The sequence below is a fragment of the Crinia signifera genome, chromosome 2 (assembly GCF_055691185.1).
Source record: "Crinia signifera chromosome 2, ASM5569118v1, whole genome shotgun sequence".
Taxonomy (NCBI): Eukaryota; Metazoa; Chordata; class Amphibia; order Anura; family Myobatrachidae; genus Crinia; species Crinia signifera.
In genome coordinates this window covers 104,432,420-104,456,655 of record NC_139218.1, presented here as the reverse complement: position 1 = coordinate 104,456,655, position 24,236 = coordinate 104,432,420, and the positions used below count along the sequence as shown (strand labels likewise).

Below are 24,236 nucleotides of genomic sequence, written 5' to 3'. Positions count from 1 at the left end.
ATCTCCTCACTCTCTTTTTTGCTCTCCTAAGGGGCATAGCAGTGGCAGTAGTGTGGGGGTAGAGTCAGCTTTGATGCCACGGGGGGGCCCTACAAGCCTTAGCAAACAATCCATATGTTAATGTGTGCTAGCTGTTGGAAAATGACATACAGATGGAGCGTCAGCCATCCTAGGCTGGCGCTTGCCAGATCCCTTGCGCTGGCGATAGAGACTGGGATGCGCGTGCGTCTCACGTGCACACGCGTCCCAGTGTCATGGCAGCATCTCCCTGCCTGTCTCCGCTTCAGGGAGACACTGCCCAGTTTGGGGGGGGGGTCGGAATGGGAAGGGGGACCAGCGGGGGAGGCGGCAGGGACCTGCGGCAGGCTCCGTTTGCCAAGGGGCACGTGAGCGTCTCATGCGCGCACGCCCCTGGCGGTAGCCGGCCGCTGCAAAGCTAAAGCCGGCTCCATCTGTACATACTCCTTAGCCTGTGGCTAGTTGAGTCTGTACCTAATATATATGTTACTAGTTTAATTCACAAACATATTCGCTAAAGTACAAGTGTATATATACTGTATGGACAAAATGTGGATAATAATTTTATGCATAGCAGATTCCGTATTGGTAGGTCTAATGGCTCTGAATGGGTCCACTTGGAAAATTACAAAGGCCAATAGCTAACACTAAGCTAGATAATAAGGGTACATACAGTTTCGAGAATCTTAAGCTTAATGCCGAGTAAATTGGACATACTGTCTTTGAATATTATACAATGAATATTTTTATATTTTATTATATTTGGCTTTAGTGGCTCATTAATATCCTCAAACGACCACTCTTACTGCTACGGGTACTTCTTGCCTCTGTGGGTTCTTCTTATCACAGCCATCACGAAGTCACTAAGCCAAATTACGTCAGTTTCTGCACTAAACTAATAATCATTGCAATTTGCTAAGTGTTTTACATCTTTTTCTCTCTTTTTATAGTTAAATCCAAATATGCAATAACCGTCTAGCATATAATCTAAACTAATTTAATTTTAAGATACTGTAATCTTTTCTTTTGATTGCTCCTTTTTAAGTGTCTACAAGTCTTCTCCTCTGTGATTTAAAAAAAAAAATAGTATGGAATGTCTTTTTATAAAGTAAGTCTACTCTGCTATTTAATATGATTGCTAATCTATGGCTTTGCCCTTTACAATTATTTAGCTCCGAATGTGTATATGCTCTTAGCAACAAAAAGAAGAAAAAAACAGAACATTTCTGCTACTTTAAAAGTTTCATACAAAATGTTTATTAAAAAAAACGTCTTGAAGCCACCTTGGCAGCAAAACCACTTTCTTAAGCACTGATTTGAACATATTTTATTCCTTTAAAAAATGTTTTACCTTCTCTGCAAATAGTTCACTATTGCAGTAATTTTAACAAATTAATTATGTGGGTTAATCTAATTAACAGCAACTCGTCTTTTGTTGTTTGCGGCCCCCTAGGACTGCAAGCCAGGCACTAGAAGATGCAGCAGGGGTACAGGTTGGGGTGCCATTACTGGAGTTTACACGCCACTGCAACAGTAATTTGGACCATTCGTGAGCAATTGGATTAACCCATAGAACTGTTCTGTTCCAACTATTCATCAGGCCTGCACATTATCTTGTTTTGACCAAAGTCATACCTCCCAACATTTAGATTATAAGAAGCAGGATTCCCATGTGCGGCTACCACTGGGCACTACTGGAAATGGGTTTGACTCACAAAAAGGGGGCGTGGCTCTGGAGTGTGGAATTCCCTGTTGTCTGCAGTGAATAGAGGTGGTGTGCATGCACACCGCCTCTATTCAATGCTGGTCTGCTAAGCAGAGCAGTGACTGATGGGGGAGCTCCCAACTGCCCCACCACCCTCAAATATTGTGACAGTTGGGAGGTATGCAAAGTGTACTTTAGAATGAATTTACTTAAATGGAAATAAAAAGATTGCAGCCACTCTGCCATGGGTCAGCAATAAAAAGAAAGCCAAGTACAAAATTTTAGGCCACTAGAAGTTATGTCCAACCCAAAAGTGGCTACTAAACAGAATAAGAAACACCGGAGTCAGTATGTACATGATAAGCTATGTGCCCATTTATGATACAATATGGCACAATTGTTTACAACTGAACATTACCCACATATTCCATATTATTTAGTGTTCATATGGGCTTGAAACTTACTCTACCTTGGAACACGGCATGTGTTCTATTCTAAATATTTATACACAAAATCCTGCAAATAAGAATCCATGTCAGTAAATTTGTACATATAAATATAAGTATTTACCAGAAGAAAACAACAAATTGTTCATTTAAATGAAAGAAGACCCATCGCCTCCTGAACTAAATTTTTATTTTACATTTTTCCCAGTAAAATAAATCCTGCTTAGCAATTCAGTAGTCTAGGGGTTCCCAATCTATTTCTAATCACGGCACCCCTAGGCCCCCCCAAAAATATATCAAATTAAGTAGATTGTGTTTATATGTGCTTCTTAGGGTCAGTTATGTGGTAAGGGGCAGGATTTGGTTCTGATTGTACACATTTTATGATCGGCAGCCACTAGCACTGGTTTTGTCCAGTAATAATTGATCATAAATAATTTGAATTGGTCCTGGATGACCAACCCGAGGCACCCCTGCAAGTGTCCCGAGGCACCCCAGGGAGCCTAGGCGCACAGTTTGGGAACCACTGCAGTAGTCTATTTTTCCTCTACTATTAGCCTCTACTTACTTTATGGGGTAAATTTACTAAGATGGGAGTTCTTTTGAGATTCTATTTCTTATTTATTTAGCACCTTTTAGAATATAATACAGAGAATATGAATGGTTGCTATGGGCAACATCCCATCTTAAATAGAAGTCAAATCTTAGTAAGTGTAACCTTATGAGCAGGGGTTAAAGTGAGGGGGAACAGGGTGGAACTAAGGGGGTTATTCTAGTTCACTCTTTCTGACAAAATCCTTATTAGATGGACAAAACCATGTGCACTGCAGGTGGGGCAGATGTAACTTGTGCAAAGAGAATTAGATTTGGGTGGGGTTTTACTTCAAAGTGAGATCTATATTGCAGTGTAGAAATAAAGCAGTCAGTATTTACCCTGCACAGAAACAAAATAACTCACCCAAATCTAATTCTCTGCACATTTTACATCTGCCCCCCTGCAGTGCACATGGTTTTGTCTATCTAAGAAGGATTTTGTCAGAAAGAGTGAACTAGAATAAGGCCCTAAGTTCCACCACCTCTAATGGTGAGGTGGAACATTTAACCTCCACATTTGGCATGTACAGTAATTCTCACATAAAAGCATTCTAGTTTGCATGGTGGTGCCCAAAATCCTACCACTGGCCCTGACTCTGCCTAAAGGGGGGGGGGGTAATTAGATGACATAGAGAAATTAGTTCCCCTACCACAGTTTTGCTGGCCCATTCAAATAATGTTATATACAGTAGATTCAAATAATACTGATAACCAATAAATGTCTTTAAATGTGATGATTAGAGAGTGTGTTTAATATATGGTGGATGTTCTTGATTTAGGTAAAGTTCCATTGACATAATATGATGGTTTGGGAGTTATTGAGTTTTTGGGTAAATTATACTGTAGCAGTTAAACTCAGAAGTAATTACCAGACATTATATTTGCATGTAAGTGTGCATAAAGCAAATGTATTTGTGGATCTAGGTGTGAGCAGAAATGGCTGATATTATGGGGGAAATTTACTAAGAATACGAATACAAAATTTTTTTATTCGTATTCTTACTACTAATGAATATGACTGCATACGGCTGTTTCAGCCATATGCAAAGTTGTGTTCCAGAGAGGAATTTACAAAGCAGTCAAATATGACTGCTTTGTAACCCTCCAATGTCGTATTAATTCATATTAGCGGAAGTATATATGGCCGCTAATACGAATTAGTACAGGCAGTCTGCACGGATCAGTCAGATCCGTGCAGGCTGCAGTGTGTAAAAACATTTTTAAATATAAATAAAAAAATAATAAAACAGTGTGGGGTCCCCCCCATGGCTGTAACCAGCACCAGGCTGAAAGAGCCGGGGCCGGTAATTAAAAATCAGGAAACCCGACAAATAGGGGTTCCCCAATTTTTTAAAACCAGCCCCAGGCTCCAGGTCCAGGGCTGGTTCCCAAAATACAGGGGAAAAAATAACTAGGGCTCCACCGTATTTTAAGAACCAGCCCCAAGCCAAACCAGCCAGCAGGGTAATGTCACAGCCCGGGGACAACTATTATATAAGGTCCTGGGGGAGTGGGGACCCCCCAATAAAGCCCCCCCCCCCTCCAGGACTTACCTGACCAGGCTGAAACCTGGTGCTGTCCCCGGTGACCCTGTGCGTTTTTCACCGGGCTGATTTCAGTGTAAAAGAAAGATAAAATTATTCTTTAACACTGTGGAACTATGAGTCCCAGCAAGCCTCCCCCGCAAGCTGGGACTTGGAGAACCACAAGTCCCAGCATGCGGGACATTAAAGGGCCCGCTGGCACTTGTAGTTCCACAGTAATAAAAATAGTCAAATAAACACACACTGACACACAATAAAAATAAAACTATAATACATCCAAAGCCCACACATACTGATACTTGGTAATGATTGACCTAGGTCAATCTGTTAGAGCGCCTCTATATGAGTAAGTTACCTTAGAGAGCAGCCGATTCAGGGGATGGTCAGTTCCCCAAAAAAAAAAAAAGAAACAACAGAAGGAGGAGAAACGGCGCTCAAAAAAGTGCTAGTAAGGTGCATGCATCAATTTAATTAAGAAATGGTATTTAATGACTTTTTAAAAATTCTCAATAAACATATTCACATAAACATGATACATAAAAATATGAAAAATAAAAAATAAAAATAATGATAATAATGGACCTATTGGGAGAGAATATGTTTGATATAGTCACCAATATTGTGTTGATAAGACCTGCACTGATCCGGGAGCTTGTGTCCGTTATGGGTGTAACCGTTTTTTTGATGTCCTAATGGATGCCTTGGATGTTGGCCATTGGCAAAGATGTTGGTTTAGCCAGCCCGGGGTGTCCTTTCAATAGGAATGGCAATCCAGAAGTCCAGGGTTTTATCACGGTCTCAATGGATGGGATTGGGACAGGATCAGAAGAAAGTTGAGCAGGTGGTCAACAATTTAATTGCTGGGACTTGATTCTTATCTCTCTCCAAATGGGGTCCAGGAAACACCAACGCGTTTCGCTGTGTTGACTCACAGCTTTATCAAGGTGTATTCTGTCTGAAGGGAACCTCATTTATATACCCTACTTCCTGTAGATCAAAGTCTATCGCTCCACAGAGAGAAGGAGCCCAAAAGTATTGAAAATACGGCCGCTTAGTAAATCAGGAACCACCATTCTTTTGAATGGTGATTCCTGGCGTATTCTATCAATGCTGTATTCATTCGTATTTGTAAATACAAATACGAATGTCCCATCAATATGAATACGAAAATTCGTATTTTTGGCATAGTAAATGCCAAAAATACGTATACGCCCCCCCAAAAAATCGTATTTTCGTATGAAAATACTATTTTTTTCCGCAGATTTTTGTTAGTAAATTCCCCCCTATGTGTCCTGTATGTGGCTTATGTGGAAGAAGAATAGTTGATGTTTTTTATTTATTTTTGAAAATGAAAGAAGTGAGATTCTAGTCATAAAGAATTGTGTGTGTAACCCAGTGGTGGCTCCAGGGGTTGGGATGCAGAACGGTCCAAAATTCAAATAGAGGAGAAACACCCACTGCCAGTGAGTAAGTTTGGAATGGCAGTTGGTGGCAGTTGCTGTGCCTCCCCTCCAGTATTTAAATTTTGAAGTGTGCTGCAGCCCCTCCTCTGTAACCTCCCCTGGTATAACCTATCTGCTCAGACATTGGTCAGTCCAAGGAATAAAACTTGAATAAGGTTATGGGAGACTCACCTCTAAAAGAAACAATGTGTCATATCCTTATATATACGGAGAGATAGTTACTTAGGAGTGACAATGCATAAATTATAAATTACATTTTCCTGGGGGGTACAAAATAGTAATCACTTTAGATATTGTTCTATATAAAATCTTACTTTATTCATTATACATAGGCAATTGTCAAAGAAAACAATGTTTCACAATAAAACATCAATTACATAACTGAAGACAGACCCTTGGGACTGACCAGTGGATCAATTGTACTTTATACTGGAATACTTAGGAACCACAGCAGGTTACATCCAGACTACTCTGCTAACACCAACTGTGGGTCCTTCACCTTCATCGGGAAACAAATATTTTCTGAGCTGCGCAGCACCTAGGCAGCCATCAGTGGCACCACTTGGTCACTACAACAGCCAGATAGGTAAAAACAAGTAAACAGTAGAGTTAAAGGACACAACAGGGGGGAAACGGGGTACATAAAATGGTTGCTGAGCGACACCAATTCAAGGCAGCCATTGGCAGCACCATCTTGACCATTGCTACTCACAGGGCAGCAGTGGAAGGGCTCAACAGGCCATCTCCCCTTCAGCACACCACAGGAGTCAGCCAGCATGGATGGATCCCAAGGTCATTCTGCTGTGGAGCTAGGGGCCCAGCGTCTCAGGAACCCTGGTTGGAGGGAGAGCCAGCTTGTGTGTGGTGGGGTGGAGGAGAGTCAGTGAGGCTGGCGGGGGGAGAATCACTGAGGCCTGCAGCCAGAGTTGGGCCCTTTCTGGACTGAATGCTTTGAAAACTAGGAAGGCCAGAACAAATATCATATACAAAAAGATATAGAAAAAGGTATTCCATAACAAAAAGTATGTACATAGTACATTATACATAACCAATGTGAATAGGTATATAGATTAAGTAGTGGAGTGTCTATATAGTATCATTGTGCCCGATTGTTGTTGTTTATATGTACAGTGAATAGTTAAATCAGTAAGCCATGATGAAATGCCTGTTGAAAGAGAGCCATAGTGCTTAAGGTAAAATATCCAGGTGTCCTTTCAAAGTCTCCTGACAGAGCATATTTTACCTTGGCCACCATTACTGGGACGCTGTGACTATGGTCTAGCCAGGAACAAATGTTGACCATTTATGAATTTCTGATGAAAAAAGACCTATGTTTCAGTGAAACAGAATTTTTAGAAATGTATGATAATATATATTGTATATACCGTTATGGTAGGGATGCAAATAAAGCTTCTATACTAAACAAAATCTATAGATAAACATAAATCTGTTTTGAAATATTCATTAATACATGCTACTGTCTGCTTGACCTCTGCCCAACCAGGTTTCAGAACTGGCTTGCTCCCCATCTTCAACTTCCATCTGCTGATCTTCAGAATTACTCTGGAAACTATACTGATGATGGAGAAAACTGGAGACCTGTTGAGATTTTTCGGCTATCTAGCAAAGTCCAGCATGACTTGGCCGACAGGAGAATCTGTAATTTCTTCCTCAAGAGGAAAACGTGCAGCATAGAGGGGATACTGAGGAGAACAGAGAGGTTCCAGAAGTGGGTGGCTGCCAAACGCCTAACTCCAGATTTAGTGCAAGTAAGTCTTTCTTTTATCTATTAGTTATTATCTCCTTAAACAGATTTAGGTGACATTCATGGAACACAAGACCTGGGTTATAGAAATATGTCAAGCTTAAGGCAAATATACATGTGTAAGACAATTTATTAAGCCTGGTGAAGCAATAAAGTGGCCAGTAATAATAATGCTGCAGCCAAGCAGCTCCTAACTACCATTTTTCTATCCCAGTCTGTAACATGACAGTTATGAACTGATTGCCTGGTGAAAAGGTAGCAGCCACTTTATCACTTCACCAGGCTTAATAAATATGCCTCTAAGTACCTGGGTCTATTAGTTAGGCATAGAATAAAGGGGATGCAGTTACAATCCCGGCGGTCGGGATCCCGGCGTTCAGAATCCCGACGCCGGAATCCCGACCGCCGAAATGGCGACACATTCTCCCTCCGTGAGTGTCCACGACACCCCTGGAGGGAGAATAAATTAGTGTGCCGAGCGTAGCGAGGCACCGGGCCCGCTGCGTGGCGAGCGTAGCGAGCCCGCAAGGGGGGGGCGATCCACGTCCCCCCCTTGTCTGCATTTTGGCTGTCGGGATTCCGGCGTCGGGATTCTGAATGCCGGGATCCCGACCGCCGGGATTCAATACTGAATCCGAATAAAGAGACTGTAAACATCTAATGTAAATGCCAGTAAGGTTGGGATCTTCACCAATCACATGCTTCCCTTATTGCATACCTCCCAAGTGTCCTGCTTTTCACAGAAACGTCCTGGTTTTATGGGACGTTCCCACATTCCCTCCAAGACCAGCAGTGTCCCGTGGTGGTGGTGGTGGGGCCAGTTGGGAGATCCTCCCTGCCCCCCATACCCTCCAACATCTGAAGGGTAGAAATCGGTACACACCCAGAAAGGGGCGTGGTCACGAGTAAAGTGGGTGTGACCTCAGGTAAAGGGGGGGTGGGACAGGGCCCTAGTCACTGTTGGCAGCTGTTGTGTCCCCCTTGGCGCACATGTGGGGCCAGGGGGTGCCTTCTCCCCAGCAGAAGCAGTTCCCTGGCATCAAATAGAGACTGTGTCTCGATGTCACCCACTCTTAAATATCTCTTATGAGGATAAGGATATTGATAAATAATATTATTGAATAAGTGCAGCCACCTTACTTGCTGCAGAGTGCTTGCTTCTGGCTCATCTTTGATAATCCCAATCCCCCCCGCAGTTGTGCTGGCCGCACCCCACACTGAGCTGCTCAGCCTCAGACAGAAGTTGCTCACTGCGAATGCGGATAGGGGAGGGGATGACAATCCTTTCCCCTGAAAGCGTCAGGTACGTGGTGCCGGTGCATGATGTCATGACATTATGACGCATGGGACATCCCGCATTGCACTCTTGGAAACGGGTGCTGGGCCAGGGGAGAGCGGTGCACCAGGCTGACACTGAGTGGAGCCCGGGAGCCAGGAGGAGGACTGAGTCGGGACAAATTATGGAGAGCGCACCAGTGACTGACAGGAGCCAGGGGGAGTAAAGCCAAATAAATCGGTATATTTGGTACAATTTGTATTTGCCGGTACAGACTGTTAAAAAATGGTACTGTACCGGCAAATTCGGTACAGTTGGAGGGTATGCTGTCCCCCGCATACACACAGCATCTATTCCTGCAGCTTGACAGGCTGGGGACATAGCTAGCAGCACCCAGATTCGCTAGCCATTCCCCCACAGCTGCAAAAACAGGAGGTGGCCTCGTGGCAATAGACCACACCCACTTGCCATGAGACCATGCCCCTAACATTTTGGACATACCTCCCATTGAATGTTGGGAGGTATGCTTATTGACATACTGTACACCTAGATGTCACTGTTGTTTAAATTGAATGCTGCTCTTGCATTGACAGCTGTAATATAGTGTTTGCAACAGTATACAATATTTCTGCAAGAAATATAAGCACTACTTTCCTGAGAAATAAAATATGTTTAATTTTAGTCTTGCAGTCACTTTTACATGGGTCTCACAGCCTTTTATTCTATTTCAAACACTGCCAGTTCAATCCCCTGAGATGTGCTGCAATGATGTTTGATTATACACATTAACGCTTATTACTGTATTACTGTAAGCCATTTTTGACCATTTCCCTGCACACCTCTATAGTATCGAAGATAAAATGAGTGAATATACTTTGCCGCTGACAGTGCTGAGTTGTTCAAGAGTCACATCCTGGAGAAATGCCTCCCGAAGCATAGTAGCTTGCAAATCCAGGGTGGGGTCAGGGGCAAACGCAGGATTTGTAAAGGGGGGTTTCCAGATATGTGATGAGTATATAGAGACACACTCACGTATCCGTGTAAATGGCATAGTGGGAGTGAATGCCCACTCCCTGCTATGCCGCGACATCCCTGTGGATTTATACACATATATATAAGGGTGCAAAGTATAACTCGATGGGTGCCCTCTATATTTAGCAGCTGCCCGTAATACCAACAAGAACAGTGGGATTAATGCTTGTTTCACACACACACACACACACACACACACACACACACACACACACACACACATATATGAAATGGATTTGTGTTGATATTAAGTGCCAATTGGTCACCTGAATATATATATATATATATATATATATATATACATATAGGCAAAGATGAGAAGAAAGGTGCGCTTCATAGTGCATTAAAAGGAGTTTTAATCAGGATAAAACAAAGTATCCCAGGTACACAACAAAATAGCCTCGTACCACATAAATGATCGCTGTGGACTGGGTACCACAAGATATGACAATTATGCCAAAGGCAAAGCTGCTCACGTCACAGGAACGGTGTCTACTCGAACAACCTCCAATGGTCCGCCAGGCTGGTTTGCCGTGCAGGTCAGCGGGGATGCCGGAGACGAAGGGAGCCTGAGAAGCGACGTCAGCTAGCAGTGATTCCAACACCGGTGGGGGACGTAGGCCACGCCCTGACGCATTTCGTCACTGGGACTTCGTCAGAGGGCGTGGTCTCTACGTCCAAACCCCGGTGTCTTAAGGAAAAGCGGCTGTCAGTCAAAGCGCTGACCAGCCGTATAATAGGAGCAGGTACAAGGGGCGTATATGACTATTGCGCTCCAATGTTAGATTCGCAGCCCGTTCATTATGTGAAGAGAGCGGCGTTGCCACTTGGCTAAGAACAATAATTATACAATTGGCACATATAATTATACGATTGGCACATACAATGTTAATGTACTGGAATATATATATATAAAAATCAAATTTTTCCAACAATAAATAAATACACAATATAACAATATCACTAATAGAACAGAAAAAAAACAGAAAAAAATAGATGCATATATAAAAAGATCTTTTGGAGATCTCTCTTAAGTAGAAGTCACAGCATATGTCCCGCAAAACCTTACTATTATCAGCGGTATTCATACATAAAATGACATAAGCTGTATACATTGTCATTTGAACCACACATGTAAGTAAACATGGTAACATAAGGGGAATAGGTACTGTGAATTAATTTATGAAGGGTGTGATTTCATAGCCTTCATTAAGACCGGCGGGTACCAATGTGTTCATTTTAAGTATCCACATTGTTTCACGTTTTAATAAGAATTTATCGTGATCACCGCCTCTCTTATGTCTAGCAACCAGTTCGATTCCTTTAAAGGAGAAACTGCTTGGATCACAGTCATGCTTTTCTTTGAAGTGCCGGGGTAGACTGTGGTTAGTCACCCCGTTTTTGATGTTACGCAAGTGTTCTAAAATTCGCACTTTCAAGCATCTTTTAGTTTTTCCAATGTAATTGATACCACAACCACAAGTCACCAGATACACCACATGTGTGGAATTACAATTGATAAAATTTAAAACCTTAAAATCAGTCCCATCGATGTGGGGTCCTTTTTTCATGTATTTACATACTTTACACGAATTACAAGGAAAACTGCCTCTTAATGACAAAAAAGTGTTACTGGGGGGTCTTACATCGATCACATCTAGTTGACTCCTGGATACTAAAGATTTCAAAGTTTTGGCTTTTCTAAAGACCACTTTTGGGGTGTCTGAGATATGTGCAGTCAAAACAGGGTCCAATTTTAAAACATTCCAATGCTTCTGGAATATTCTCTTTATTTCTCTTTCATGAGTATTATACTGTGTGATGAAGAGGGCATCAGACGATTTTTTAGGGAGTAACTGACTATTAGAGGGGGTTTCATCTGGATATAATAGTTTATGTCTGTCCAGATTTCTTGCTCGGTTGAGTGAACCCTGTACAATACCCATGGGATATCCTCTTTCTTTAAAACGCTGTGTATACACACATGCCTGCTGCTCAAAAACTGCTGTATCTGTACAGTTCCTTCTTAAACGAAGGAACTGTGAAAAAGGGATATTATCTTTCCAGTTGGTGTAGTGGCAGCTGGAATAGTCCAAGTAACTATTTGCATCAACTGGTTTAAAGAAGGTAGATGTTATAATTTTCTTTTGACCAGGGGTATCATCTGCATTTAGCATGATGTCCAAAAATTCTATTTTATTACGGTGAAAGCTGGAGGTAAATTTTAAATTATAGGTATTGGTATTTATTACCTTCATAAACTCATCAAAAGCTGTCTTATCTCCACGCCAAATGATTATAATATCATCTATATACCTTTTTATGAGTACAATATTACATCGTAAATCATCATGCAATATGTCAGTTTCCCATGTGTCCATATAAATATTTGCTACGCTCGGATCGCAAATCGTCCCCATAGCGGTCCCACACACCTGTAGGAACCACTCATTGAGGAACTCGAAGTAATTATACTTCAAGACAAACAACAAACAATCGCAAATAAAATCACTTTGAGCTTTTGAAACCATCGGATCTCTGGATAAACATTCTCTGACTGCTTCTATACCCTTTATATGTGGGATGCATGTATATAATGCCTGTACATCTATTGAAGCAAATGAGTATTCAGGCTCCCAGTCAATCAGATCCAAGATCTGTAGCAAATATATATATATTTTGTGGAGGACCGCACTCTCACTGGTGTGTAGAGACAAATGGTGGGGTGCTTACATGGGGTTCATGCCCTCAGGAATGAACACCAAATTGTAGTCCAGATTTCTCCAAAGAGAAGTAGGCACTCTCCGTCGTAATCATAAAGATATGCGTTTTAAAATTCAATTCATCATTTATTTCATCAAATTCATAGATAGATTGTGTTCATTATAGCCCCGACGTTTCGGTCCATCAGTATCGGACCTTTATCAAGGAGCATGGGTCAAATGAACTCATAGGAAGACACAGCATGGAAAAGGTGAAGATATCTCCTTGGACAGGAGGACAGCCTGTCCAAGGAGATATCTTCACCTTTTCCATGCTGTGTCTTCCTATGAGTTCATTTGACCCATGCTCCTTGATAAAGGTCCGATACTGATGGACCAAAACGTTGGGGCTATAATGAACACAATCTATCTATAATTTTGATGAAATAAATGATGAATTGAATTTTAAAACGCATATCTTTATGATTACGACGGAGAGTGCCTACTTCTCTTTGGAGAAATCTGGACTATATATATATATATATATATATATATTTTTTAGTAGCAGAGATGGGCGGCACTTAGGTATGGGTGAATAATTTCAGTGCAACATTTCAGGGCAGAGCCCCTTTATCAAGCCAAAAAACAACAAGATGGTGAAAGGTGGCCCTACATAGGACAGCCATACATCAGGCAGTCATTAACGGTCATACAGACCAACCTGTGGCCAGACATTGCAAAAAGAACCAAAGGTCTATAGGCGCTGGATTCTTGTCTGTCCAATTGTGTAATATTCTCACATGAGGATTTTCATACAGGGAATAGAGGAAAGAAGTATGTGTTAGAATACGGTAGCTAGTTCAGGGGAACAGGAAGGGATATCCCAAATATGATATCGTACCCTCACTCACACAAAGTGTCATTTTTATTTATTTATTAATCCCTTAAAGGTGCTATTATACACTTGGACCATATAATAAACAGTGGTCCAATCAGAATAATTATATCTATTGCGCACGTCACTGGATGTGATGTCTCTAGCGCTTCAGTATGTGGGCAATTCAGCCTATTTCCCATTCAATCTATTTCCCCCAGCCTGCTCCCCCTTCCCTGCATATCCCCCACTCTGCCCCCATTCAGTGTATTTCCCTCAGCCTGACCCTCCTTTACTGTATGTCCCCCACTCTGCCCCCATTCACTGTATGTCCCCCAGCCTGCCCCATTCACTGTATGTCCCCCAGCCTGCCCCCCCTCCCTGCATGTCCCTCACTTTGCCCCCATTCAGTGTTTTCCCCCCAGCCTGCTCCTCCTTCTCTGCATGTCCCCCACTCTGCCCCCATTCAGTGTATTTCCCACAGCCTGCTCCCTGCTTCTCTGCATGTCCCCCACTCTGCCCCCATTCAATCTATTTCCCCCAGCCTGCTCCCTACTTCTCTACATGCCCCCCACTCTGCCCCCATTCAGTGTATATTCCCCTGCCTGCTCCCCCTTTTCTGTATGTCCCCCACTCTGCACCCATTAAGTGTATTTTGGCCTGCCTGACCCTCCTTCTCTGTATTGCCCCTTGTGTAAGCCAGAGGATGGAGAGGCCAAGCAGGCACCACAAGGAGAGGAGACAGAAGCCTAAGCTCCCCACTCCCTCCGTTGCTGCTGAGTCTACTCTGCATGCTGCTGCCCCCCCCCCCCCCCCCCATCCCCACCTCCTCCTCCCTCCGGGCATACTGCTGTCAGTGTGATCGCAGCAGGGGGAGAGATTGTGACAGAGGATGGAGTGGAGCCCATGTGGTGGTTGGACACACACTTACAAGTGGCTGCCGACACCCGCTCACCGCTGAACACACACAAGGTAATGCACGCTCGCCGGAGACCCCACCTCTACAGTCCCGAGCTGTATGTGCTGCATCTAATGCTCTGCCTGCTTCTGGCTGGAGGCTACGGGCCACTTAAAGTGACACCACGGGCCGCAATTGTCAGGAGGGGGGGGGGGTTGAATCTAAAAAGTCAGGTGTCTCACAAAATGGCTTCATTTTGACTCCGCCCCCCCTGTCAACCCGCGAATTGTGGGAATGTGCCGTGGGGGAGGGGCTAATGACAGAGCAGTCTTCAAATGTGAGTATCTGTGAGCTTCTGTTGTGTATGTACACGGTATGTATATATTTTATGTGTGAGTGAGTATATTTAAGTTATCAAGTGTGTGTTCGTGTGTGTGTGTGTAAGCCTTTAATGTGAATACTATGGAGAAAACTTCTGACAATAGTGCTAGAAGTGTTGCTATTGCTGTTATGTTACACTCCATACACCCGAACATTAAGTGGATACTGTTTTTTAAACCACTGTAGTATTTATGCATATGTGTGTATCTGTATGTGTGTATACAGGTGTAGGTTGTCTATGTCACATATGTGTGTGTATATACAGGTATACGAATCCTGCATTTGCCCGTTTGTAGAGGTAGTATTTCAAATTTGCAAATACAAAGTACCACCAGCATGTATGTAGAAAGGACTGCAGCAGGAATATCAGATACCTGCTGCGATCCCTCCTGTCCCACACGCAGCTGCATCCCCCATAGGTTTTTATGAGGGATGCAATGCTGCCCAATGTACCAATATCTGAAGCATTCCAGATATTTGGTCCCACAACTACTGCCATCTTAGAATGGTGGTAGCCTATTGTAGCCTACAGGCTACACCCTGCACTGCCAGCGGGGCAGTTTGACCCTCTGGTACCCGGCAGAGCAGTTCTCAGGGATCCGGACTTTAGGATAGCATATTGCAAAGCGATTCTAGGAGTTAAGACCCCGTCCAGATTGCATTGTATATGCTATCCTTAACAAATGGGCCACTATAACCCTAAAGTGCATGGTAGGAGACAGAGGCCACCAAACCAAGGGGCAGAGGATGGTGTTGCCATATAACTACACTGGCGATTATTATATATGGGGGGGGGGGGGGGGAGGACTCATACAACCCCGGGCAGTGCTCCCTTTAAAACCTTGTATCTCTTCTATGATTAAACAATGCTGTTTGATGAGCAGCTTGAGCAATTTTTTTAATCTTTATTAAAGTTTCTTTCAATTTTCACATACATTAAAGAAAAGAAAAAGCACAAACATACATATAAACAATGCACTTGCAGGAGTGTAACTATATATTCCTAGGCCCCATAGCAAAAGTTTTGAAGGGCCCCCTAGTTAGCAAGTGATGGTGATACATGTATGTAAAACATATTACTTAGACAGTAAAGATGGGCCCCCTCTAGCTCTGGGCCCCATAGCAGCTGCAACCCTTGCACCTATGGTAGTTACGCCCTTGTGCACATTTTTTTATACTGTTTGCAGTGACGGCTTCCAGTGTTCTATTACCAAATATATTAATCAGGATCGGGTAGCCATGTTTTTTGCTGGCGGCTTGATCATAATTCCTTACTCTGCTTCCAGGATAAATCTATTGCACTTGGGCAGCTTCTAGTAAATGTGAATATAAACGGAAAAAAAAGAAAAAGGTGCTAATCTATACTATATGGCGTACCTATGTGACCGGTACAATCGATATACAAGCAAAAAACAAAGGAAAAGAAAAAAGGAAAAATAAAAAGTAAAATATATAATACTAATTGTACATAACAATTCTTACTTTAAACCAAAAATGTGTTAAATAAGCAAGTATTATAGGTGGTTAGGTATATGTGTTTAACAATCATGTACAGTAGCAAGTATTTAACTTATAAGTGATATTCTAATTCAGTGTGTTTCCGTGCTACTTATAATGACTTGAAACTAGCCATCCGGACCAAATTTCTTCGTATTTCTTAATCGTATTTCTATTCAAGTGAATACATTTTTCTTGTTTCACCGTATAATTAACAAGAGCTAACCACCCCTGAATCTTGGGACCTGTTTTGGCCATCCAAGTTCTTGCTATTATTACCTTAGCCAGTGAGCATAGTCCCACGGTATAGGCCCTGAGGCCTGAGTCAGTAGTGCCGTTCCCTATTATATTCAAAACACACCCCTTGATAGTTAATATTTCATTCGGTACCCCGGTTTCGATCATAATTCGTATAACTTTCTCCCAGAATTCAGCAACAACTTGACATTCCCAAAGTAAATGAAGGAAGGTACCTGCTAATGCCAATGTAGGGATAAATAAGCAGTCCCGGAAGTCAGGATGCCAGTGGTAACAAGACAGACAGCGGCATCCTGATATTGAGAATTCCGACAGGGTTTCCATACGCTACCTAGCCCTCTCCCCCTACCTTGCAGCAGCCTAACCCTCTTCACCCCCAACAACGCGAACAACCCTCCTCACCTAAACCCCTTACCCCAAAACCTAACCTTAACCCCCCCTCCCTGAAAGTGCATTAACTTAACTCCTCTCTGCAGCCCAATCCAACACCCCCCCTCCCCCCCAGCAGCCTAAGTCCCCCACCAGGAAGCATGTGGGGGAGAGGGTGCGGGACCGCAGGAGGCATAAGTTATTACCTATTCATGTCAATGGGTGGGTAGAGGCCCCAGTGCATTGCTTTGCACAAGGACCCTCAATTCTGTTAAGATGGCCCTGCTGCTCAGCCTTTCACACTCACCTCAGTAACGGAAGTGGTGTAATGTGAACAAGGAGCGATAACATGTATAAGGGACACTAATGTGTGGTATAATGTTGCACTAGTGTGTGTGGTGTCACTTGAATGATATTGTGCGGCCCCTTCCCAGCAAGAACACCCCCCCCCCCTTTGTTCAATGTGCCAAAAGTATAGGGGGTGGGGGCACCTGTCCTTTTGCATTGTGGATAGCGTACCAAAATTCTGATTGCTATGGGTGAAAGGTGATGCATGTTTCTGTGCTGTGAGAGGAGTACTGGGTCCGAAGCGGAACAAGCATTGGTGTTGGGGGTGTTCCCTCCTTAATCATCTAATAGTCGCCCTAATTCAGCCCAGTGAATCCCCATCCCATCCATCCCAGTGCCCCCTTTAATGTCGCCCACTGCCTCTCCATGTCACCCTGTGCATGTTCTGTCCCACGCAGCATCTACCTGACACCGTCTGCCTGCTTTAATGTCACCCTGTGCCTCTCCTTTCGCCCTCTGCATCTACCTGTCACCCTCTGCCTCTTCATGTCACTCTCTACCTGTCGTCACCTACTGCCTATCCTAGTCATAATCGACATCACCCACTGCCTCCCCCTATCACCCGTTCCCTGGCGTCACCTACTGCTTCTCCATATTGCAAAGTCACTCCCACATTCCAGCAAGCATAAGAACTCCTCCCTCTCTTTCCCTGACATAGTGTCCAACCCAGTGCTCGAAGTGGGCCGGTATACTGACACTTCAAGCACTGAACTTTTTTTTTTACTTTAGTAGCAGCATATCACAGAGGGCAGCCCCTATGCACCAGAAGCCCCCCCCCCCCCCCTTCCGCGGCTGAGGGTGGACAGCCGTGTCACCTCCCTCCCCACCCCGTGACAACAGGCAGCCCCTCTCAGCGGCTGAGGGCGACCAGCATCACCTGCCTCCCAAGTCCCCACCCTGCGCCAGCAGGGAATGGGCAGCCCCTCTCCACCCTGCAGCTGAAGTAAACAGGCAACCCCTCTGCACTACACTACTCTCCCATCTGCAGGAGTGCAGGTGGATGGCCCCATCACCTCCCCACCCAGCAGCTGCATTCAACTGGCATTCCCCTCCTGGCGGCTCCGGGCAGCCAGCATCAACTCCAGGCAGTTGCATTCAGCAGGCAGCCCCTCTCCATCCTACATTGAGGTCAGTGTGGTTATGTGGATATTTATGTATTTATTTGTGTGCGTCCCCGGCAGTCTGCTCTGACTGCTGCAGGGCTACAGGGGAGGAGGATTGTGTGCCTGTTTGTACCTCTGTCTGCCATGCGTGCCCGTACCCATGTGCGCCAGTGTCCCAGCCATGTGTGTCCCTACCCCTGTGTTCCTCTGTCCCTGATATGGTGTGCCCCTGGCCATGTTTGTCCCTGTCCATATGGGCCTGTGTCCCTGCCCAAATGTGCCTCTCTCCCTGCCCATCTGTGCCCCTGTCCCTGCCTGTCTGTGCCCATGCCCATGCGCGCCTGTGTCCCTGCCTCCCCGCAGTCCCTGTCCCTGCATCCCCAAATTTTGCCGCAATCTGTGTGACATTATGTAAAGTTTGGCTCAACCGTGTGGCAAAATGTGACTTTTTTCCTCAATCAGGGTGGCATGACGTGGATTTTGGTTCAATCCGGTTGGTATGATGGGAATTTTGGCTCAATAAGTGTTACATAACGTGAATTTTTGCTCTTTCAGTGTGGCATGATGAAGATTTTGGCTCAATCCAGGTGGCGTGATGTGAATTTTGACACTTTTATTTTGTCATAAAGGTGCACATACTGTACACAGAGGGATCCTGTTTTGTGAGGCGATGGGCGCCCCTCCCCAAAAAAGTATGTGCTGCACGTACTTTTTGAACTAGATCACATTGCATTCATTTCAAAACACACACTGCTTTAGCACATCGCATACGTTTTTAATTAGATGCGATGCGATCTAGTTCAAAATGCACAGAGCCCATTGCTCCATGGGTGGGCACCTTAATGCCAATTTTTGCTCCATCCGGGTAGTATAATGTGATTTTTGGCACATTCCATTCGAATTTTGGCTCATTGTGTGTTGCATAAGGTGAATTTTGGCTGAGCCCCTGTGGCATAATGTTTAAGGACCAAGTATAAGGGAGTCTGCTATTGTGTTGCATAATGTATATGAGGTATATGGCGTGGCACACTATACTCAAGGGCACGCCCACTTTTAAGAGGCCACGCCCACTTTTCCTGGAGCGTGCATAGCACACACCTTGACTTTTCCATACCCCCACTTTAAAATTTCCACTTCGACCACTGTATATATATATATATATATATATATATATATATCGGGCGTCTGGCCGGCACTCCAAAGAGCTTTGTGCATATCTTGCCTGGTGCCTTCCAATAGTTCCCTGAGTTCAGGTATCCATATATCACTCTCACGGCGGCACTCCAAGGTCAGAATAAAGAGTCGACACACACAGTGTGTGTCGACCCTTTATTCTGACCTTGGAGTGCCACCGTGAGAGTGATATATATATATATATATATAGGGCTCGGATGTCTGGCACTCCGGAGAAGTGGGCAACTGCCGCGGTGCCTCCTTAATATTGGATGTAGTACACAATTTTTGGACCCCCAAGGGGAAGAAAACAAGTGGCACTCTGCGGGCTTCCTTTAAATGTGAAATCCTTTATTCCATCAAAGTGGACAGGTACAGGGGCGTCATGTCGACGTTTCAAGGCCGCTTGGCCTTTTCATCAGGACGTGTAGAATCCCAAAGTGCATAAAGTGCTGTGGTGATGCTGTGCAAAAAAATGAGTGTCAGTGTCTTATCTTTTTATAGCAGACTGTAAGTGGGAGATGATAGCCTGGAGTGTTTTTCTATAATAGAGTATACTGTGTCCACACTTGAAACAATGTTGGTATTCTATATATAACATGGAATTCTGGGCGTGCCCCAAAGTTTGTATGGGGGGGGGGGGTGCATATAGTGCTGTGAGGATATATAACAACAATAGTAACTGCCCTAATTAATACAGCACCTTTAAGAATTATTATCTGCTGCTGAAGATCTAAGTAGTTTTCACCAACCAACCTTGCACATGCATACTTAGTTTTTAAATGTAAATAGCAGACTGTTTTTATAGTGTGTTTTTTTTAATATATTTATTTGCATATGTCACTTTATATCCAGCCGTTTTGCTATTGCTGGTCTTAATTATATATTTGATTCTTGCACAGATCTGCATGAGCACAGCGGAGAATGACAAGCCACCCGGAGGGAGCGATGAGACAAAACATACACAGCGCTGCTAGGTAACCAGCTACACGGACGCCAAGGAAGTAGTCACTCTGGCGTCTGGGTGTTGCTAGGGAACGGCACGCCGGGAGGGATGTACGTCACCAGCACTTCCGGGCTGGCGGCTCCCGCACGCCGCAGAGATGCTGCTGAATCCCACTTACAGTCTGCTATAAAAAGATAAGACACTGACACTCATTTTTTTGCACAGCATCACCACAGCACTTTATGCACTTTGGGATTCTACACGTCCTGATGAAAAGGCCAAGCGGCCTTGAAACGTCGACATGACGCCCCTGTACCTGTCCACTTTGATGGAATAAAGGATTTCACATTTAAAGGAAGCCCGCAGAGTGCCACTTGTTTTCTTCCCCTTGGGGGTCCGAAAATTGTGTACTATATATATATATATATATATATATATATATATATAGTCTTGGAGAATCTGCACTCACGGCCATCCTATGCAGGCATATGGGGTGCTCCTCTAAGGTGACATAATTTCTGTCCCAATAATAGTGCATATGTAGGATCCTTGTAATCCAGAGAGGGCACTCACCAATAAAACAACAATTTCTTTAATGATACTTTACAGGAAATTTCCATCTTACTATACCAGATTCAAAGATCCTTGTAGTCACCGATTCGGCCACTAGAGGACCTTTGTAAAGACAGTGCAGCATACGACCCCACAGCTAGGGATTCCAATTCCGGTCATTTTTTCAATCCCGGGATTCAGGATTGGAAAACTCTTAATCCTGGGATTTCTGGGATTGAGTTGACCAATGAAAATAAAGAAAATAAAAATGACAAAATGTGTGTTTAAATGTGTGCTGCGCAGCGGTATGTGCTGCGCAGCATGACCTCTGCCGTCACTCCGCACCGCACACAGTGCTCGACGATGCAGGCATTAAGGGCCTTATTCGAAATCACTCTCAGACTCGCAGGTGTAATATGTGCATAGAGAACTAGATTGGGTGAGTTATTTTGTTTCTGTGCAGGGAAAATACTGGCTGCTTTATTTTTATACTGCAATATAGATCTCACTTTGAAGAAAAACCCCACCCAAATCTAATTCTCTCTGCACAAGTTACATCTGCCCCCCCCCTCCCCTGCAGTGCACAAGGTTTTGTCCATTTGAGAAGGAATTTGCTTCTAAGAGTGAACCAGAATAAGACCCTAAAACTGCGCATGTGCCGGACAATCCCGAAATCCAATCCCAGATTGAAATCCCGAGGATTTTGGCCTTTGGCCTTTTTGGCTCAAGGAATCCAGGACATTTAAATTTCCTATAAAGTACCATTAAAGAAATGACATACACACAATGTTTAGCTCTGGTAGATATAAGAACTAAAAACACACACTTGTAACGGACTATATACTGTATAACCAGCATTTGAGAGGGTTAATACTCAATGGTGTGGTTGCCGGGCTCCGTGCAGCAGCATGTAGAGGGGGAGGGACTCCGTAACCTGAGTGCAGGGAGTAGAGTTCCTTGCCTCATAGCATGAGCAGGAACAAGATGTATTGTAGCAGGGAGAATGTCGTGCAGTGCCAGCCTGTGCGGAGAGTCAGGCTGTCAGCGGTAGCCCCCCTCCCCCAAAAGGTACGAACTGTCACTTCAAACACAGAAAAAGACCCGCACCATATAATGTTCTAGGATGCCAGTGATTTGTGGATGGAAATAATTTTTAAACAGAGAGGGTTTTTATATATATTATTCCTCTCCATTTGTGGGTGCTCTCAACTGATTTAGAATATGACTTAAATGAAAAAAAGAGAAAGAAATCAGTTTAACTAGGATGCACTCCTCATCCACCTTGTCCCGTGGAACCTAAAAAGTATATAGTGTATGATAGTATCTTTATTAGTTGATGATTAAAGGTAAAAAGCCATCCTTTAATTTTTTGTTGGTCAATTGTATTAATTGTTTCTGACCTGATATATTGGGGGAAATTTACTAAAGGATATTTGTAAAAAAAATAGGTGTATTTGTATTCAGAAATACACTTATTTTTGACATTTACTATCCCGAAAATACGGCAATTCGTGTTCGTATTGATGTGCTATCAATACGAATACGAATTGCCGTATTTTCGGGATAGTAAATGTAAAAAATAAGTGTATTTCTGGATACAAATACACCTATTTTTTACAAATTTCCTTTAGTAAATTTCCCCCATTATGTCCGTGTATAAGGGATATCGATGGCAAAGTATAAAAACAAAGTAATGAATATAGAATAGAAAGAAAATAAGAAGATTAAAATCTGTAAACTGTTACTGAGTCTGGTTTATTCTGGTGCTTTTGTTGATAAGTAGCAGTGTTATTATACCATTGTGTGCCTTTTTATATAGCGATATAGAGCCGCTGTGTGTGCTGTATTATGTGCTACAGATGGAGTACGGCTCATCCTGGCCTCGTTCTGGCGATCCACCAGCAAGGATGGCTTGTACTCCATCTGTAGATCTGTATCACTTAAGCCTGTATGGCTGGTTTGGTAATTGTTGCGGTTTAGAGTTATTGGCAAACACTGTTGCAATAAATTGGCATATACTGTTGCAACAAATCGGATATTATTTTCTTTGAAGCCATAATAAATGTCTGGCTGGAAAGATTCTCAGTCAGGATTTATTACAAATAGTAATTTCTTTTACCTCATCAGGGTTGTCAGGTGATATTGTGAAAGGTTGTGCTTGGTGTACACACTTTATTTGCACATATTTAAAACCTGATAGGAAGATTTAGTACTTGATATACAATATGTCTTTGTAGGTGACACTTAGAATAAATTTCCTAATGTATATGCAGTAGTTTAGTGCACAATCTGTATTTCAAAAGTGCATATTTAGCTGCAAGTTGCAGATCGCATCTACAGGCATTCAGAGCGGGCTAATAGTTCAGATGGGGTGGCACTTAGAATACTATCCCCAATATGCATGTAGCAGTTGGATACACAGTCTGTATTACTGTATTACTGGCCGCAAATTGCAGGTCGCATCTATAAGCACTAAGAGCGGGTTAGTAATGCAGCTGTTTGGTGCACAGTCTGTATTTCTACTGTGCACACTGGCCGCACATTGCAGATCTCATCTATAAGTGCTTAGAGCGGGCTGACAGTTTCAGATGGGGTGGCGGGCATTCAGCGCTATCGCAGCCTAGGGAGATATTCCCATATGATAGCTGCGTGCCGGTGTGTATGCACAGCTCAGTAGCGGAGTCTCTGTTTGAGGTCTCCGTCTTCAGCACCTACACAGCACAGGGATATGTTCCCATACACTTGCTGTGTGTGCTAGCGTGTTACTCACGCTTACTGCAGTTTAACACTGAATCCCCTGCCTAGCGTCCACTACTGCATTATGAAGTTATTTAACATGCAAATTATGGCAGACACATGGTATAACACACAAACGGTTTTCAGTGATATGCCAATGCGCATTTCGCTCTCTTTGAGCTTTGTCAAGGCTCCATCTAAGTGAACCGTCACTGGTCACAGCACTGGGTTGGTGGCGGCCAATTACCCCCCCCCCCTTCCTTTGGCCTCATGGGAAGGGTCAGACATTGTGGGAAGTCCCTGGGGTGGGGCCTCACAGGAACCCATGATTACCTCACTCAGGTGGTGTTCCCAGAATCCCTAGAGAAGCTGGGTTGCTCCTGGAGAGTTGTGCCTGCACTGCTGGCTTCTTCTCAGTGGTGGGAGATAAGTGTTAAAGGATAAAGTTACACTACAGCACCCAGCTCCTGTCACTGTGGAGGAGCCAGCATTTTATTGTCACCTGGGTGGATCACTGCACTAGGGATGCCCATCGACTATCAATGTTCCCAAAACA

At 43.7% G+C, this 24,236-nt stretch overlaps 1 protein-coding gene across 2 annotated transcripts in view; it reads left to right on the top strand.

Moving 5' to 3' along the window:
• Nucleotides 1–24,236, top strand: part of DIPK2B (divergent protein kinase domain 2B) — a 77,074-nt gene that overhangs the window by 36,961 nt on the left and 15,877 nt on the right. For both annotated transcript variants that reach the window (XM_083172673.1, XM_083172674.1), the window contains exon 2: nucleotides 7,275–7,539. In XM_083172673.1, coding sequence (XP_083028799.1) covers nucleotides 7,275–7,539 — 265 coding nt within the window. The remainder of the gene's footprint in view (nucleotides 1–7,274; nucleotides 7,540–24,236) is intronic.